The sequence below is a fragment of the Schistocerca americana genome, chromosome X (assembly GCF_021461395.2).
Source record: "Schistocerca americana isolate TAMUIC-IGC-003095 chromosome X, iqSchAmer2.1, whole genome shotgun sequence".
NCBI classification, from domain to species: Eukaryota; Metazoa; Arthropoda; class Insecta; order Orthoptera; family Acrididae; genus Schistocerca; species Schistocerca americana.
Window position 1 is genome coordinate 530,006,402 of NC_060130.1, and position 19,647 is coordinate 530,026,048.

Below are 19,647 nucleotides of genomic sequence, written 5' to 3' on the forward strand. Positions count from 1 at the left end.
GTTCCTGTTTTTGCAATGTATTTATAAGGAATAGGAGTGAAATACTGACGTGTTAAATAACGGTTGGAGGTATGATTTAGGTGTTTGGAGAGGAATGAGGAGTGTGGCTGTAGCATCGTTTGAGATAGGATGGAAAGCGTAGCTATGGTGCGAAGTAATTCCAAATTTTAGCGAATAATTCATGCTCTTGGAGAGGATGGGGATTTAAAATACGCTAGGGAAGGAGGATGGGGATGGAGGAGAAAAGCTTGGAAGTGTTCATATGGGCACGACAACAGGCAAAGGACCTCAATGATAGGAAAGAGTATAGTATATTAGGATTCAAGTTTAGAGGAGACGCAGGAGAGACGAAGGAGTTGCGGGAGTTGTATGAGCCGGTACTGGATATGGATAGCTATATGCAGTCCGTCCCATCCCCCGGGATGGTTGTGTGTGTCCAGTAGTGAACCAACAACCGTCGCTATGTGACGTGTTTGCTACGAATAGTGGAGTCGCGGCCACCAAAAGCGGCACTTTGTGTCACACTAATTTTATCGCTGTCTCTCACCAAATTGGTTTCCGTATCCCTGGGATGGCAGGATGTGACAAAATAACGTTTCGCTGTAGAACCTAAATGATTTACCAAATTACTAAATCATATTAAAATGACAACTGAATGAACTGCTAGACAAACGTTGAAGTGAAGTCCATTCAGAAAGGATGTCGTTGTTTTGCAGACGATTTCGTGGCTGCTGTCGGACGGGAGCGAAGCTGACGACGTGGCCGGGCTGCGGCGCGTGCTCGCCAACGGCACTCTTCTGCTGGAACCCTTCTCCGCCGAGGAGTACCGTCCGGAAGTTCACAGCGCCGCCTACCGCTGCGCCGCCTCCAACATTGTCGGCACCATCGTCAGCCGCCGCGTGCAGGTCAGGGCAGGTAAGCAAACAGCTCCTGCAAACACAACTATCAAAAGCACACGTGAAATGGCTAACACTGGATGAAGCTGAAAATGTGAATCTTCCAGGCATCCACTAATAAACTTATGTGGCACCTGGATCTGGATATATTAAACGAAAAGCTCTGATCTGCCTCTTTTGCCCTTAGATTTGTCATTGTTTTGACCTATATAGGGGATTTCTAGCACATTCTAGATATTTTCACTCCGTACTGTCCTGCGTCAAAGTCTTCTAGGGCAATACAAGCGAAGTGAATAAAGTGTTTATTCCATAGAGGTGTGCAGTAAGAACACTGAGTGAAATTGATAACTGAACATGTTGTAGAAGCCTCTTCACGCACCAAGTATTTCTCACACTTACGTGCCAACATACCGGGTGATCAAAAAGTCAGTATAAATTTGAAAACTCAATAGATCACGGAATAATGTAGATAGAGAGGTACAAATTGACTAACATGCTTGGAATGACATTGGGTTTTATTAGGGCCAAAAAAATAGAAACGTTCAAAAAATAGCGCTTCATCTTATCGGAATAACAATAATTAGCATAACAAAGTAAGACGAAACAAAGATGACGTTCTTTACAGGAAATGCTCAATATGTCCGCCATCATTCGTCACCAATAGCTGTAGTCGAGGAATAATGTTGTGAACAGCACTGTAAAGCATATCCTGAGTTATGGTGAGGCATTGGCGTCGGATGTCGTCTCTCAGTATCCCTAGAGATGTCGGTCGATCACGATACACTTACGACTGCAGGTAATCGCACTGACTGGGCTCTGGGAACCTGGGAGGCCAAGCATGACGAAAGTGGCGGTTGAGCACACGATCATCACCAAACGACGAGCTCAAGAGATCTTTCACGCGTCTAGCAATATGGGGTGGAGCGCCATCCTGCATAAAAATCGTACGTTCCAGCAGGTGTTTATCAGCCAGGCTGGAGATGATGCGATTCTGTAACATATCGGGGTACCTCTCACCCGTCGCGGTAGCAGCTTTGTTGTCCAGCGCCATCTGTCGGACATTTTGTGAACTTTGTTTTTCTTTTTCGGTTCTAATAAAACCCCATGTCATTCCAAGCATGTGTGTCAATTTTTACCTCTCTATCTACATTATTCCGTGGTTTATTAAGTTTTCAAATTTATACTGACTTTTTGATCACCCCGTATTCTCCCGTTAATGTTATTAGTGTTTAATAATAATGACGAATTTAGGATCAGCTGTGAAATCTACAATGACAACACCAGAAAGGAACATAATATCCATAGAGACAATGGATTACATTATAGGGTTCAGAATGGAATTTTACAGTCTGTTGCAAAAGGTAATAAAAGTTGCTTGTAGACGTCAGGCAGGATACTGAAACATCTCAGATACTCACAAAGAAATGAAAAGGAAACCTGAGCAGACCCTTGTTCTATAACTTATCAGAATATTTAGGCTCAAGGAATTAAGTTCTGCCTAACTCTAATGCTCGTATAAAACAGATTTGGACCGCCAGTATATAGGCACCAAATAATATCCTTTGTACAGTTATATAAATGCTTAATTAGAAGCAGCAGATTAAATCACGAACTGAGTATTATAGATGAGGGAAAAGCGACTTGTTTTTAAGTATCTAATTTCTTTCCTAATGCACATTTGCTTATTAGAGTAGCATAGACGTGTTTCGCATAATTATTACTATGAGTAAATAAGCAGTAGTCATAATTTGGTCGGCTGGTCCCGGCGGAGGTTCGAGTCCTCCCTCGGACATGGGTGCGTGTGTTTGTCCTTAGGATAATTTAGGTTAAGCAGTGCAAGCTTAGGGACTTGTGATCTCAGCAGTTAAGTCCCATAAGATTTCACACACATTAAAAAAACATAATTTGGTGTTGGTGTAGTTTACAGAATTTAATTCCAGTGGCTACTTCTCTTGTTAAAGTATAACTTGACTCGTCCCGTATATCTGAAGACGTTCCGTCATGCTGTGACTTACGGCACACGACATGCGATTGAATGAATGGGAAAAGAAAAGCTTGTGCCGTCCAAACCCGCTTCACATCACACGTGACGGCATTGGTGTCTCATTGATTTTCTTCCTACAGTTCCACCTCCGAGCCCTGTGTGGTACACAGGATGACAACGACACATGTGTGCGGATGCTCGTTGTCTTGATGAAAGATGATAGCCTTCCTTGCCAAACCTGGCCTTTTTTCGCATATCTTTTGCTGTAGTTGGTCCACGAGGTTTGGGTGGTATTGTCCCGTAATTTTTTGACCAGTGACGAGATAATTTATCAGCAGAATTCCTTTTGCATCGTAAAAAATGGCGCCATGAACATTCCGGCCGACCGTATTGCCTTTGCTGTTTTTGTTGGTGGCGAATCAACGTGTTTCCACTGCTTTGACTGTTGTTACGTCTCTGGGGTACAGTAATGGACCAAAGATTTACTTGTGGCCACAAACAGGACTAAGAAATCTGGTTAGTTGGTGTGAAAACGGGCCAAACATTGTTCGGGTACTCCCATTCTGAAGCATTTCTGAAATCGTGTTAAGAATCGCAGCACCCACCAGGAAGATAATTTTCTTATATCCAATTCCACTGTTAGAATGTGATACACCCGTCCAGATGATATCCCTAGAACTTCATAAATTTTTCGTATTGTCAGTCGACGATCCTCTATGACCATTTTGTGCACTTCTGCAGTAACGTGTGGGCAGTAGTTCATTTTGGACGACCACTACACGAATCATCAAGTAAGCTTTCCCGACCAAGTTTAAACTCATTTGTCCACTTGGAGACAAATGAATATGAAGGAAAAAAGTCACCCAGGGTGCTCTGAAATTCTTCATGAATTTCCTTTGCTCTCATGCCTTTCTTCACGAAGTACTTAATCACTTTCCATATCTCGATTTTTTTCAACTTCACACAGGAGCAACAACACAGAGACGTCTGCACCACAGATGTATAACCAAGGCACTGACGTGTCACGTGTTTACTCATAAAGGAAGATCTAATACTGCACGGGAATCTTATTGTGCTATCTCTGACGTCTGGTGGTGATTCCACGAACTTTCCTAACTGCCCTTGAAACATGTTACACCGAATGTCTCAGAGAAGCACCTAATGGGTATTTTGTATTTTCTTGATGTCCCAAAGTAAGTCTCAAAGTAAGAGGAAACTAAAGTACCTAGGCAAATCGATCCTGAATACTGCGGTTAATACGTCAAGTTGCTTAATTTTAAATGTCTTTTTCAAGATATTTCCTAAATGTATGTATTCGTAAGTAATATGTATTCGTGAATTTGTTAACCGTATTGAAAATTAAAAGCTCGGTTTCTCGTGACTCACATGTAGAGGGTGGGCAAAATAAAACTGTGACGAAAAATATTATATCACCTTGAGACAACTATTTATTTATTCATTACAGTTACAGCGTATAGTCTGAGACTTTAAAATAGGCCATACAATTCACATTTTAGTGGATAGTAACAAATGTGTATATTCATTATTTATTATTGGTAGTCACTATAAAGATACTAATCCTACAACTACTTTTTATGACTACCAAACTACAATAAATCCCTTAACGAAATACCCAACTACCAATACTGCCATTAGTATTGCAGATTCTGTTCGATTTTTCTTTAGTTATTAGGGTGTACTCAGACTATAATTTCTGTTTTTGCACTATTGGACCCGCCGTCAGCCCTCATAAAACCCTACACAACAGCCACATTCTTTGACATAGGGCTGGACGTCAGTAGAGAGTTCGCGTAGCAAGTGATTTCACGATCCATTGCAACGTCTCAGAATCCACACGTTTTTGATCACTTGCACCAACGTAATTTAAATTCTTGGAAAGTCTTTCCGTTAAATCATGAAATATATTCGTAGTTGGAATACGAACCACCTCCAACTGTGCAATTGATGGACGACATAGAAAATTTATGCCGGACTGGTACTCGAAACCGGGTTTCCCGCTTTACGCGAGCTGTTACCTTAACCGTTTCAGCTATACGTGCATTACGCAAACCAGACCCTAACTTCTGAATGTCGTCTTCATTGTGTCATATGTATACTCGTTATTCTCGTATTTCCATTAGGAATCCACGGCGCTGGCCGCGCAGCTACCCAGGACTTCATCTGTTGAGTGTGTTGTTTAGCGGTGATGGAAGCATGCTGACGCGTCGTAGAATGTACCGTGAAGTCTTCCACGTCCCTCCTAGATACTGCGGCTGCAGTGCCGTCGAGGATGCTCCAGATTGAATCGTTCCTTAGTGCTCCATAGAGCTCACAGTGCAACAATGTCTGCTATGGAGCTCTCACATTGCCATAGACGTGAATGTCATTCATCTCTCTTTTGATTTTGTACTGATACGTAACATATGGGCCTTGATCGTTCAGGTACCTGTCATTCGACTCGACCGGCTAAGAAATCTCATTTTTGGCCTCTCCCTGATGTTAGCAAGAGATTCCCGTGTGCTCGTATCTGTGCTTGAAGTGTACCATTTATTTTGCCACCGTTATACTACGCATGATCTCGTGTTAACTTTCTTCGGGGTTGGCCTGACTTTGAAGTATTCTTCGTACTTTCATTTGATTTCCTTTTTTAACAATAAAGGGCTGCTCTTTAAACCGATTTCCATGCCTAGTGGCCATATTTCTAGAATCTGCTAACAATACATTTTTCGGAATTGTACAGTAGGCGCCCATTAATTCCTCGTTGAACTCTTCTGACTGATGTAGCTGGCTTCACAAAGTGCAGTTTATCAGCCAATACGCTCTTACCATATCATACGACTGATGCAAATATAGACTGGTGATGTGCTCTGCTTATTTTCAAGGGAAGTTGAAATTGGTTATTTTCTATGGCTGTAATTTTTTTCACCACGTTTGTACCTTTTGTGTCTGTCTCCTCAGTATCATGTGCAAAATTATGACATAGGTCTCGGTGGTGGTAATTTCCTATGGAACTTAGTCTAACTTAATCTAAATTACGCTAGTAGCAACACCCACAACAATGCCCTGTGATGGGGAGAGCCGCGTGAACTGTGGCAAGGAGCCCTAGACGGCTCGGCCACTCCGCGCGGCCATTCGTCTCAGAATACCATTCGATAACTCGTTACTACGCTTCTTCTATTAGTTATGTCATTTAATTTTATTTTAAGATTCCCTTCTAGGTTTCCTTTCTGCGACAGGTACGTAGTTTTGTTAGGGGCTAGTCTAATTTGACGTTTCGACACCATCCTTCAAGTTCACCGAGCTCTACATTACATTTGTCTTGTACAGTTCGTTTGGATTCATCACTTACGACGAATAAACACGTCATCTGCAAATCCATATACGTTACCGATTGCATATAACTTCTATACTATGGGCTCTAAAGCTACATTCCAGAACTGTTTTAGTGTTTCCTGAGCATATTAAAGATGCTTATCTCCCGCTGAAATAGTCTCTTAGGCAGATGTTCAGCACCTCCGGATTCTCCAGCCTGCCAAGGCGACCCTAGAAACACGGCTACCATAGGATATCGAAATCACCAGTAATGTTGATCATCATGATTATAGCGTACGTGTAATGACTGTATGTCGCTTACTAATTGCTTCTTCTGTTAATTTGTCTCTTCTGAACCCATTCTGGTGAGGGTTCATCCAGTGTAGTAGTATATGATATTGTAATCCCTGACATAATAATTTTTCAAGTAACTTACCGAGAACGATCAGAAGAACAATTGGTTTGTAGCTTTTGGGTGTCACCGAATCTTTGCCTTGCCCCTTACTACTAATCAGCACCTCAGCATTCTTCCACTGCTCAGGGACCATTCCTTGCAAGAGACATTCGTTGTACTGTTCTCACAAGTAAATATCTAATTGGTCACATGAGTCTTGTATTACTTCGGCAGGAATTCCATCCGGCCCTGGAGATTTCTTATTTTTCCGTCTTAATGTTGTTTACTCAATTTCATGTTAAGTTAAGGAGTAAAGAAGCATTTTTTCTACAGTCTTACCACAACATTGTCCGTAACCTATGCTGATCTCTCTCCTCTTCTTCTTCGTCATGAGGAAGCAGAATTTTCAGTAGCAGAGCAGCTCACAGTTCTTAGTTTACTGTTTCCATCCCATCATTTCTTTACAGCATGGACAAATTGAGGGCAGTCGCATTATCTCGCCAAAGAAAACCATCATAACGACCGGGAGGGCAGTGTGCTGACCACACGCCCCTCCTATCCGCATCCTCAACTGAGGATTACACGGCGGTCGGATGGTCCCGATGGGCCACTTATGGCCTGCAGACGGAGTCCTCCGTATTAGCTCACAGACTACTTTCTATAGTATTACCCAATATTCAGCTCCAAAGCTAGCCTTTTGATTGCTGTGGACAAGGTAACTCGTCATGCTCCTCTGCTCCACAAGTGTTGTCGACATGTTTATATGCAACGTCTGTGTTCTCCTTAAACACTATTGACGTTTTTACATGTTCCTTTCCACCGACCCTCTCACTGTTGCGGACAAGTTACTTCCACATATAGGTGACTAAAAAGTTTCGAGTATTTATTATACAACGTACGTTCCTCCTCGCGTGCTGGCATTTGTAAACAATCTCGTTTCGGTGTCTTGAACCGTACGCATTGCAACTTATTTAAAAAAAATGGTTCAAATGGCTCTGAGCACTATGGGACTTAACATCTGAGGTCATCAGTCCTCTAGAACTTAGAACTACTTAAACCTAACTAACCTAAGGACATCACACACATCCATGCCCGAGGCAGGATTCGAACCTGCGACCGTAGCGGTCACGCGGTTTCAAACTGAAGCGCTTAGGACCGCACGGCCACAACGGCCGGCCAACTTATTTCGTCTGCCCAATTTGTGGATGGCATAAGTTGGGTTGTCGATCTTAAGGTGTGTGAAATATTTTCCAGGCAATGTCAATTTTACTCATCCTGTACATATCACTTTACTAAAAATACAGGGGCTCCCAGGAGGGGTGATTAATATTCTGAGATATGACGGCAACGACCATTCGAAGCGAGAAAGTCTAGTAAACATGGACTCTAAAATGCATACCGTAACAGCTATGAGGACTTCTTCAACCTCGGCACTGTGTAACAAATCTCTTCTACAGCAAGCTATTTGCTTTCCATATTTTGGAAGGAGGTGATGTTGGACAGGAACAGAAAAAGAAATGTTCAGCAAACATGTACTGTAAAATTGATACCTTCAGAAATATGGGCATTTGCTCAGTGGAAGAGAGGAAGTCAAAATGGACAAGTGCTTCATAGGTCTTAAGGTAGGCGCTTTAGAGCTTATGTTTACTGGACATTTTTTCTGATTTTGGTATATAATACAACATCTCAAAATAAGGAAAGCGAAGAGGTAGCAGTAGAGGAGATTAGTAGCCGGCCGGAGTGGCCGTGCGGTTCTAGGTGCTACAGTCTGGAACCGGGCTACCGCTACGGTCGCAGGTTCGAATGCTGCCTCGGGCATGTATGTGTGTGATGTCCTTAGGTTGATTAGTTTTAATTACTTCTAAGTTCCAGGTGACTGATGACCTCCGAAGTTAGTCGCATAGTGCTGAGAGCCATTTGAACCATTTTGAACGAGATTAGTTTTATAGTATCAAAGATGAAGTAGTTCTCATATATCTTAAGGTATCCATTCTATAGCTCATGTTTACCTTTATAGCTTCGAATGATCGGTCCTGTCATATTCCTGAATATTGATCATCCCTCCTGTGTCATCCTGCATTGTTTCGTAGTTATCCCATTTTTATTTAGTCTGCATGTAAGTTTTAGATACCTTTAAAAATGACGCTCACTACGAACCGCCGGCCGAAGTGGCCGTGCGGTTAAAGGCGCTGCAGTCTGGAACCGCAAGACCGCTACAGTCGCAGGTTCGAATCCTGCCTCGGGCATGGATGTTTGTGATGTCTTTAGGTTAGTTAGGTTTAACTAGTTCTAAGTTCTAGGGGACTAATGACCTCAGCAGTTGAGTCCCATAGTGCTCAGAGCCATTTGAACCATTTGAACCACTACGAACCAACTTATTTTTGTAAGGGTGGTACAGACCAGTTGCTCTAAAGCTGCCACTTCCTTTTCTCACTAAGTGTTTATCTATAAGAAAATGGCAATCAGTACGTCTAAAGGAACTGTTTCGACGCTCGAAGCTAGGAAAGGAACGTTTATATCGCTTTCACGCTCTTGTGATATCCTAATGTGTTTGTTACACAAATGATGGTTCACGATAATGTGAAAAGGGTCAATCAGGCAGAGAAACTGAGCTGACTGTTTTATCTTATAACATTTTGCACTTGCCTGCTTTTATCTTTTATCCATTACTATCGATTTCATGGGAAATTTTATGAGGGGAACGATCACTGTGCATATCCCATTTTCAAAACAGAAACTGGATGACAGCCTCACACATAAGAAGCCACTCTTTTTTGCAGATATGAAGTATCAAGTATAATGAACATCAAAACGTCACATATTTTTGCAGGACTGTTTCCAATTAAAATATGACGAAATGTACTGGAAACATACATCCGTGTAGTACACAGATGTGTGTTTCCAGTACGCTCTTAGAGCGTAGAATAAATTAAATTCAAGAATCAATTACAAACTAAACTGACTATAAAGTGATGAAATGCAGATGTCACAATCGAAATCCCAAGAACGGGAAAAAAATTTCATAGGCTTTGGGGTACAAATGTGGAAACTATCTTGCAACTAGCCTTTTGAAACATATGGAAGAGATAAAAAGAAAGAATATTCATATGTATGAAATGAACATTTATTAGTATCACGAACCTATGAGGTAATGTTATTTTCCGTATTCCAAATACCTTACAGATGTCCGGTGCATTTTACATCAGATCCATTTGCTGGGCAACTTAGTGCATATAGTGCGTTTAAAATTGGCAAATATCTATGATACCAAAGTAATTCTTCGATTATAAGTATAGTAATGCAACGAAATGTCTGTAAGATTTACCAAAACTGGCGAATAAGGAGTGCGGCAGTTAAATACAAGTGTAATATCTTCGTAAACTGAACTTAGAACTGCTTACACATCCTAAAAGTTGTGCTTTATACCCTAGTATCTTGGAACTACAAAGTAAACATTTTTACGCGTCCCACTACATCAGTGTGTACTACTACTCAAGAGACAGGATGTTTCACATACGACGCAATTGCTGTCTCCAGTGATGAGCGGGAACCAGCACCCGCACTGGAGGGCCTCGGTCACCAAGAGAGTCTCTGACCTGCTGCTCGGCAGTGTGGTAGGCAGCATATTGTTTGAGCTAAGAACAAAGTAGACTAGCAAGGAGCGGTCTAGAAAGGCATCCGAAAAACTCGTTGAGCCTTTTAGCATATCAGGCTGGTGTCTAAATATCAGCTGCTTACAGCGCTGTGTACGTACTGAAACTGAAAGCTTAAAGAGCAGCGACACTGGATTATTGCTCGACCATAGTATTATGAACTGTCTACTGGAGTCTTTCCATGATGGACAGCTTGACCCTGAAATGCGCTTATCTCGGTTGGAGAACCACTGCCTTTATCGGGATAATCTTGCTGATGATCTTGATGTAGCTGATAAAGATTTCGAGAACCACAATGTAAATTTTTCTATCAACTTAATTACCGCTATAAATGCAGTAATGCATCACTAGGAAAACTAGGATTTTGGGATTAGCCTCTCCCTTATGGATACAGGGTAACACCCAGTTCCAGTACTTGGCTCGAACAATAATGCAGATGCTACTGATGCACCAATCTGTGGCACTGGATGACGCAATTATTTCCTCTGACTTCTACAAAGGCCACTCCTAGATCATGTAATTTAATTCTTTGATAAAATCGATAAGCCACATGCCACAATATTCGACCGTTAAGGGGTGAAAGTAACTTCATATGACTTTATTACATGACCATTTTCCTTTCAGACTGTCGCACAACATAATTCAGAATACGTTTATGAACGTATCCTCTGATCAAGTAGTCGATCACTGGTGCTGTCTAATAACTGCAATCAACATTCAATACCTCCAGTGAATGTCCCTTTTATTGTTTCCTCTTCATATATCGTTGTAATTCAGTGTTGGGGCTGCAGAACTGAGAGCCTATGAGCTGGTTAGCGTAAGATAAGACCCCTCTTAAGAGAAACAGACTACTTACCATAAAAATGTTCAGAGTCCAAGTGAAAGTCGCAACCTCAGCTAATCAGACTGGCATTCGCTTCCCACATCCCACGCTCTCCTGGCATGATATTGGGCTGGTTTTCTGTCGAAAAGAAAGCATTGTTCGTAGAAGCCTTTTAGAAAGATAAGAAATCTCTATCCAGGTATCGTCTCATACAGGCTGGCTTGTGAATCACCATTACCTCAAATGCGACGCCACTAAATCAAGTTTGGTTTAAATTTCTTAATCCAACTTTCTGATTGATAGAGCACGTCCTTCCTTGTCTGTGCCTGCATGTCAACCATCTCATAGGTCCGTTTAGAAATTGTACCATGGGCTGGGAGTGATTTTCGGCCTGCCTCCTCACACTAAGACTTAACTGGTTAAACATAATATAAATCTGCATGAGTAGGAGATTGTTTAACATCTTTTCTTAACATTTAATCGATGGAACTCGCAATGCCTACTACGAGTGGCCGGCGAATATCTGGCCCTGATTGGGGTAGCAAAGTTTCAGAGCATCCAGAAACAAGCACTTCGTGTTTGGTGATTGAAGGCCTTTGAAGAGTAATGACTTGCTGCTAGGATATAGAGGAGTAATGACAGAGATTGCTAGGAGATTGTGGCGTAAAGACAAGATACTGAGCGATTGATGAGCTTTGTGATGGCACAGAAGGATTTTTCCACATGAGCACTGGGTACGGAGAGAGACCTGTACTCAGAATATGCAGCCGCTATCCCCACTGCCTTCCGCAATGTGCTACGAGTTTAGTGAGATGGGCCACCATTGAAGCTATTAGTTTCGTTGGGATGCGATATTAGCTCATTCACTTCAAGAGGTAATATTCCGCTTTAATACTTCGAAACGCGCTAGTTTGCTTTCAACATTCACTTTGGCGTACTCACTAGTGTTCAAACCTGTTTTCCCATATTCTTTATGCAATTTACTAACGATGCTTACAGTCACCATTCGTATTCGTGTATTATTCGTATATGTTATCTTTTATCACGTCAACCCAACTGTGGCAGGGTTAGGGTCAATCAATAGAATCCTTTGTCCAAATAGTAAATGTTCAACTGTTTGTCTCATTGGGTAACTCATCTGTTCGTGGGGTCACATTATCATTTCCTTTCATTAATTTGCTTTATCACATGGAGTGCTTTCCTTCCCTTTAGATCACCTGTAGAATCATAGCAGTAAATAAAACAGCACAACCGACTCCGCAAAACATAATTGGCTCGGAGTCTCTCAAGAGGGATGTTCAGTCACCTGCTTGTAAGTTATTTCAAATGTAACCTATTTCAGTGCCTTTCGCACCCTTAATCGACCCCAATAATCCTGTCAGGGTAAGGATACCTACAGTTTCGGGTAGAATCCGAAACATGTGTCTTTCCTGGTATACATCCATAAGACTGAAATGACGCGGCTAACGTCGCAAATGCAGACTGAGAAGTTAGGTACCTGACCGGATTCGATCTCGTGACCAACTACAAAGCCACACTGCATATGTAGTGTTTGAGGCCTCACTCAAGTAACACTTGATCTCGCACACCACTGGAGACAACCCTTGCATCATATGTGCAACACACTGTAGAACGAACTACCACAAAGCACATAGCTATTACTTGCTCCAATGTCTGTCCCCCATGTTGCCGAGATTCTTTTCACTACGCTGCACAAATCTGCTGGGAAGTTCTTACACACCCTCTATACAGTCCCGATCTCTCCTCATGCGATTACCATATTTTTGGGGGCCTAAGGAAGATATTCGTTGCCGTCGATTTGCTTCGGACGAAGAGGTGCGCATCTGGGTAAAATAATTGTTCATTAGGCAACCGCAAACGTTTTTCCATGAACGCATTAACCACCTTGTCTCACAGTGGGATAAATGTATTACCAGTTATAGCGATCAGTTTTAAAATAATAAACACACTACTTACTTCTTTTCCAGGTGTCTAGTTTTCATTTGACTGCCAGTAATATTTATAGTTTGAAAACATGCTTGATCTGTGATGAATTTAAAGTGTCATCAAAAGCACATAATACAGTTTGTCGTATTAGCATTTCTCTTATATGAAAAACAGTACCAAACACACTCTCCATAGTCAGTTAAAAGCCAATGTTAAATTAAGCAATGTAATTACAGAATAAGAAGTATGTGGCGGTTGAAGATGAGGTTTACTTCAAATATTATTCATCAAAATTTCAAAATGTGAAATAAAATCGTCTGCTGATTTATGCTCCTGTTGTTCATCATCACAAGCGGGTGGGAGCACTAGTAATGTCAGTACTTTGATATATTAATCACGCTTGGTGTAAGGCACAATAAATCACTCAACTTCAGTATTTTCCAAATCTAAATTGTTCTATAGTGGTTGGGAAGTGGCACAACGTTCTTCCCATCTCCTATGTGTCTACAAAAATGTGTCAGCCACACAAGCGTCTATGTCCACAAAAATACTTCTGGGTTCCTTCTCAAGTGTTACAATGTCCTTTCCACGCATAAAAGTCTGAAAAAATACGTCAGCTACACAAAAACTGCGATGGTTAGATCAAGTGTCCCAATGCTGTCTCCCACACCCCTCTACCACGCTTTCCAAAGAGAATGGGCCCTGATATTAAGCATTTCCACAGTTAAATTCTCTGTACTACTTATCAAATTATACACAGCTCACTTACTGGCACAAGTGAGACACATTATGAGTTAGTCGCCAATCGTAATTCGATCCTTGTACCACACATTAAGTTCATCAAAATATATATAAATTTGTTCTGTAACACAGCAGAATGGACATTGTCACTACTGATTATGTAACTCCCAGCTTAATGTGCATTTGTTGATAAGACTAGGGCATTCTTACTAGGGCACTAACTTCGTCTTGCAGTTCAAAATATTCCTTTCATTACCTTTGTATAATGTTATAGTGCTGTTGACAGGAAAATTTACTGATGGGGACGTCAGTTACTGGGGAAAACCGTGTTTCTTTCTTTTCCTCTGAAATATATCATAATGTTACATACTTTTATCATCTAAGAGAAATACAAATATCACAGATTTCGCTATATAAATGTGGTGATAAATGAAATTCAACTGAAATCACCCGTTTTCAAGAAACATGTAGTTTTCGCTACCCACTATGTTTCATGGATAGCATTTAGAAAATGAAAGTGAGCTTAACAAGTGAGATCTCAGGAAATTTTGAAAATAAAATATAACTGTCTTTCGGTCACAGTTCTCACAAGGTATCTGGCACAAAATCAGTGCATCAAGACCAAACGACTTGATCCATGCGTCTTTGACCTTTCCATGCTGAATTGTTTACAATTTATTAACACTGATTCTAGACCAAGCGTTTCCTGTAGATGAACCAGTTTTTCTACAGCTTATCTTTTCCTCAGAAACGCTTCTGAGTTAGATTTCATGTATCTAACGTCTGCAAAGTAGGTGCAAGAGATCTTTGAAAACGTTTTCAGAACAAACACACGCATGATTAATTATAGTGTCTGTATATAAGGATGTTTTATCAGAAACTAATGCATTAACGTAGTGCTGAAGATTCCATTCAGCAAGAATTTTGTAGTCAAATTTTGCCTATTCCTTTCGATAGTAAGTATAACGTCGGAAATATGCGTAAAATTATGATTATGCAATGAGTTGTGAGAGACCAGTTTTTGACGTGAGAACAATATTGTTTCCGTTAGTAACCCTCGTCGACAGTTACACTTTAATCTGTCAGCTACATCCACAGTAAAGTCGATGTGAGTTTTGCAATGCGGCAAGGATATCATATTACGCCGACTCGATAATCAAATGTGTTGATTGTCAGCAAGGAAAGATTTGGCAGAACATGGAGAATGCTCAGTGAGTTCGTTCTTGGAATTGCTGTCTGCCTTTTGACGCTTGATAGGTACCATATAATTGTTTTAAAAAAATAGTTAATTCAAGGCCCCCTTTGGTTGCTTTAATCTACCTTGAAGCAGTGCGTTTTACACACTTTAGATAATGTTGGGTTTGAATATCGCGTACAAAATTTGAGCGTTCTACTACTTTTGAGCACTCTATAAGGTACTTCGAAATACTACAATTTAAACGCTTTGTAAAACTTTTGGAGAAATAATTTTGAATATGGCACCAACTGAGATGAAAAAGCTTGTGTGTTGTGTGCTGTGCGTGTGCACGTGCCTCTCTCTCTCTCTCTCTCTCTCTCTCTCTCTCTCTCTGTCTGTCTGTCTGTGTGTGTGTGTGTGTGTGTGTGTGTTTGTGTGTGTGTGTGTGTGTGTGTGTGTGTGTGTGTAGAGGCCAATTTCTCGGGCTGTTTTACTTAATTATCTTTGAACTTGACACTATTTTAACGTAATTCAAGCAACTGACTGCATCATTTTAATATTATGCTAATTAAATACAGAAGTACGTATGTGTATGCCAATATGTTTGACTTTCGTTTCTCATAACAAACTCGTAAGGTAATTCCCTCAGTTTCACTTCATCTTGTAACCTCTTTTGAAAACACCCAACTGCTATTCCAAGTCCTATGCCGTCTCTGTCATTGACACAGGCATTAATATTTCTATTGCTTACCACTAAACTGTAACATCTTTTCCAAATTAGTCCTTGGTTTTCCTCATTGATAATTCTGTACACAGATTGAATAACGTAGGTATAGACCACGAAGCTTTCTCCATTATGGCCTTCTTTCCTTGTCTTCTAAACTTAGAACTGCAGTTTGTTTTCTACGCTAGATGCAGATAACCTTTTATTCCAAGTAGTTTACTCCTAATAACTTTAGAATATCGATCTGACTATATATACGTTTTAGCTGTGAGACAAATAATGTGTGGTAAATACAGACAATGAATGAAAAATATCTGAGGATGATGCCATTATTTTACATTATGCTTCTATTACTTTATTCCTAATGACCTAAGAATTTCGGGCTGACAGTATATGGCTTAGTTATAAAAAAAGAGTGGTAAAAAAATGGCTCTAAGCACTATGGGACTCAACTGCTAAGGTCATTAGTCCCCTAGAACTTAGAACTAGTTAAACCTAACTAACCTAAGGACATCACAAACATCCATGCCCGAGGCAGGATTCGAACCTGCGACTGTAGCGGTCTTGCGGCTCCAGACTGCAGCGCCTTTAACCGCACGGCCACTTCGGCCGGCCAAAAGGGTGGTCAACTCAGAAAAATGGCTCTGAGCAGTACGGCACTTAACTGCTGAGGTCATCAGTCCCCCAGAACTTAGAACTACTTAAACCTAACTAACCTAAGGACGTCACACACATCCATGCCCGAGGCAGGATTCGAACCTCCAACCGTAGCGGTCGCGCGGTTCAAGACTGTAGCGCCTAAAACCGCTCGGCCACTCCGTCCAGCGGTAAACTCAGACAACGAATGAAAAAATCTGGGGACGATGCAGAAATTTTACGTAATGCTTTTCGTTGTTTTATTACAATACCAACGTCAACATTGGCCAAAGAAATATGGATTTATACAGTAGTCTTAAGCATATGGAGTTGATATTTAGTACCAAAAATAGAACTGTCGCCTTCCAACAACCCGTCGTGGAATACGACCGAGTCACTCTTCACATTTCATGGAGTTCGCTCCCAACTGATTTCGGTCTCTTATTAAAGAAGTACGCCGTCTAAAAGGAACGGTCTCACAGACGTGAAACGTCGTTGAAGTCGTGAATGTATGAGCTGCTTCCGACCGTTAATAAAGTGAAAGGTGATAGCTCTTGTTCTATATGGTATGCCTTCTCTTACACGGTTGTATTTCACAGAATCTTGTTCCACATATTCCCGAGGGTCTTAACATTCCGTCAAAGCTGACGCCTTAGAAACAGAAAGAATGTTCTGGAGAGATGATATTTCTCTTACGGTTATTTTTAAAATTTATCTCTCTTAGTTACCTGCAAAAAAAAAAAATAAATAAATAAATAAATAAAATACAGCGTTTCCAAAAAGTAGTTAATAGGTCGCTTGCGTATGAGACAGGTTCAGTTAGCATCTACAATTAGCGTAAAATGAAGTTAAAGGGAATGTATAGCAGTATATGTGTGGCTACGAAACGCGAAAAAATCTTTATTAAACCTATTAAATGGGAGACTAATATACAGGAAAAACTAAATTTCCATGATGAACCAGCATCTGCTGATCAAAGCTGTGCGTCAAATCTAGTAAAAACTCTGTCTAGAAGAGATGACCTTGCACATTTAAATTCCGTAGTACTAACGCCAAGTGGCAACATACACAGTGTACCAAAATGTGCGTCGAATTATCCGTTCCAGTAGACTAGAGGTTCCAGCTCTGTCGGTGCTACGCACGCCCCATTCTTTATTTCTCCTTGATGGTAAAGTAAATGCATTATGTGGCCTTCAGATAACTGCAGAGTTCATCTAGACCCACCGATCTTTTAGTGTACTGGTGAGGGAATAATTATAACGAAATGCAACAGCCTATTCCTCTTAATATCTGAATAAACGTCTCTGCAATGGCAATTTCGAATACCAACTCATTCTCGTCAACATGCTGTTATCAAGTCTTGACGCGCGAGAAGAACTTAATAAAGCTTTTGTAAAACAGATTAGTTGAAGTGCAGTTCCTTTCAAGAGCTTTGTAGTACAATTTGGATGTTTTGTTGTACCTATAAACAACCAATGACGTAGAAACAGTACCAAAAACTAACTTGATACGGTACTTTCATGAGCCCTAACCAGTACATTGACGAAACGACACTTTTTTTGAAATTAAAGAGAAGAAATTTAAATAAAAGCACAAACTCATTATTGCCCAAATTTAACTAAAGATGAGATTTTGTCTCGGCAGGGAGATTCCAGAAAAATGGTCAGTCTCGGGAATAGCGAACAGAACACCATTTCGAAAACAGTTAAGCTGTTTTTCCTTCTTAATGGATATGAAATCATCGTACTGTTAGTGAATGAACTATTTCCTAGAAATGTTGAAATAAGATTAGCTGTGTACTGAACAGCGGCGCCGCCCGTAGTCTCAATCGCAGTTTCACGCTCGCTCATAACGAAAAGTCAGCGCAACATCATTTATTCAGTTCTTAATAAAATATTTCTTTTCGTTAGCATGTACTTAGTGCCGTCATTTTACTTATATTTTAACTAAATACCAAACACATCTATCAGAAGAGATTAATATGGGATTCTGGACCCTTTCGGTTTTATGACGGACTTTACTCTAACGGGGACATATTCAGTGAGGCGTTCGAATGCCTGTCAAGGAATGGAAGCCATTCCTCCTTAAGAGCCGAACGAGAGTAAATATTGATGTGGGACGGCGGCGTCTGCAGCCAAGTCGACAGTCTAGCTCATCTCAAAAGTGTTCCATTGGACTGAGGTCGGTTCTCTGAGTGTGTCAGTCCATTTCATGAATGTTATTACTCACAAACCATTGCCTCACTGATGCTGCTTTATGGCAGCTGGTGCAATCAATTATTGTCTCCGAACTGCTTCTCTACTTTACGCAGTACACAATTCTGTAAAATGCGTTCATATCCTCCCGTATTTAGCATTTTCCTAAGCACAATAAGAGGTCAACCTTCTAAAAACAAAGAATTCACCCATACCGTAACACCACCTCCTCCTTACCTCACTGTTAGCACTACACATGATGACAAGTAATGTTCTTAGGTACCTGCCAAACCCAAACACTTCCATCAGTTTCACTCAGGGTGTGGAGTGATCCATCACTCCAAATCATTCGTTTACAGTCATTCACTATCCAGTTGTGCCGGTCTTTACATAACCACAAGCGTCGCCAGCAGTAGCTACAGAAATATGTGGCATGTAAGGCGCTGTTCGACTGTCGTGCCCCATTATTTTTAACTCCCTACACCCAGCAGTTATGCTAGCTGGACTGCTGGTAGCACACTGGAACTCACGAGTGATTCTTTCTCCTGATTACATGCGATTTTTACAACCACATTCAAAACTCGACGTTCCCTAATTGCCAGTACATAAAGTCTGTCTGGTCTGGCTTTAGGTTTGATTGTTCCTTCCACTTCATAATCACATCAGCAACAGCTGACTTGTGTAGGTTTAGAAGTGTTGAAATGTCTCTGATCAATCTGCTATTTAGGTGATATCCAACGACTAGTCAAAGTTCGAAGCCACTGAGCTCTCCTGATTGATCAGACCTGCAGTTGCTGCTTCCCTACTGCAATACAATATTTCACGCCTCCTTTTACATTGGCGGGTCAGTTTCTCATGACATCTACACCTCTCTCCTGCATTACATATTGGAGTCCAAATACTCTAGCTTATATAGCTGCTGCAAATACACGTACAGTAAATCCAACTCCGGAACGAGAAGGTGAATCAGTGCTTGTTTTGAGTTTCATAACAAGTTGGATTTAAATTGGATATCTCTGCATTTCGTTTAAGCATTAATGAGCAACATGGCATATAGATATACTGAAGGGAGAAGTGCGCTAGTGCTAATAAATCCAGGTTCGAAATTGTAACAGTGGTACATGAAGACCACGCCGCCGCCACCATATGGTGGGTTGCGAAGTTT

The 19,647-nt window shown here is 41.0% G+C and overlaps 1 protein-coding gene across 1 annotated transcript in view; it reads left to right on the forward strand.

Annotated features, from left to right (window-relative positions):
- The first annotated feature begins 227 nt into the window (after window positions 1-227).
- The window catches only part of LOC124556120 (Down syndrome cell adhesion molecule-like protein Dscam2), an 859,872-nt gene continuing 840,452 nt past the window's right edge, over window positions 228-19,647 (forward strand). Inside the window, exons 1-2 of the mRNA XM_047130140.1 lie at window positions 228-377; window positions 717-915. Of these exons, the coding sequence (XP_046986096.1) occupies window positions 228-377; window positions 717-915 (349 nt within the window). The remainder of the gene's footprint in view (window positions 378-716; window positions 916-19,647) is intronic.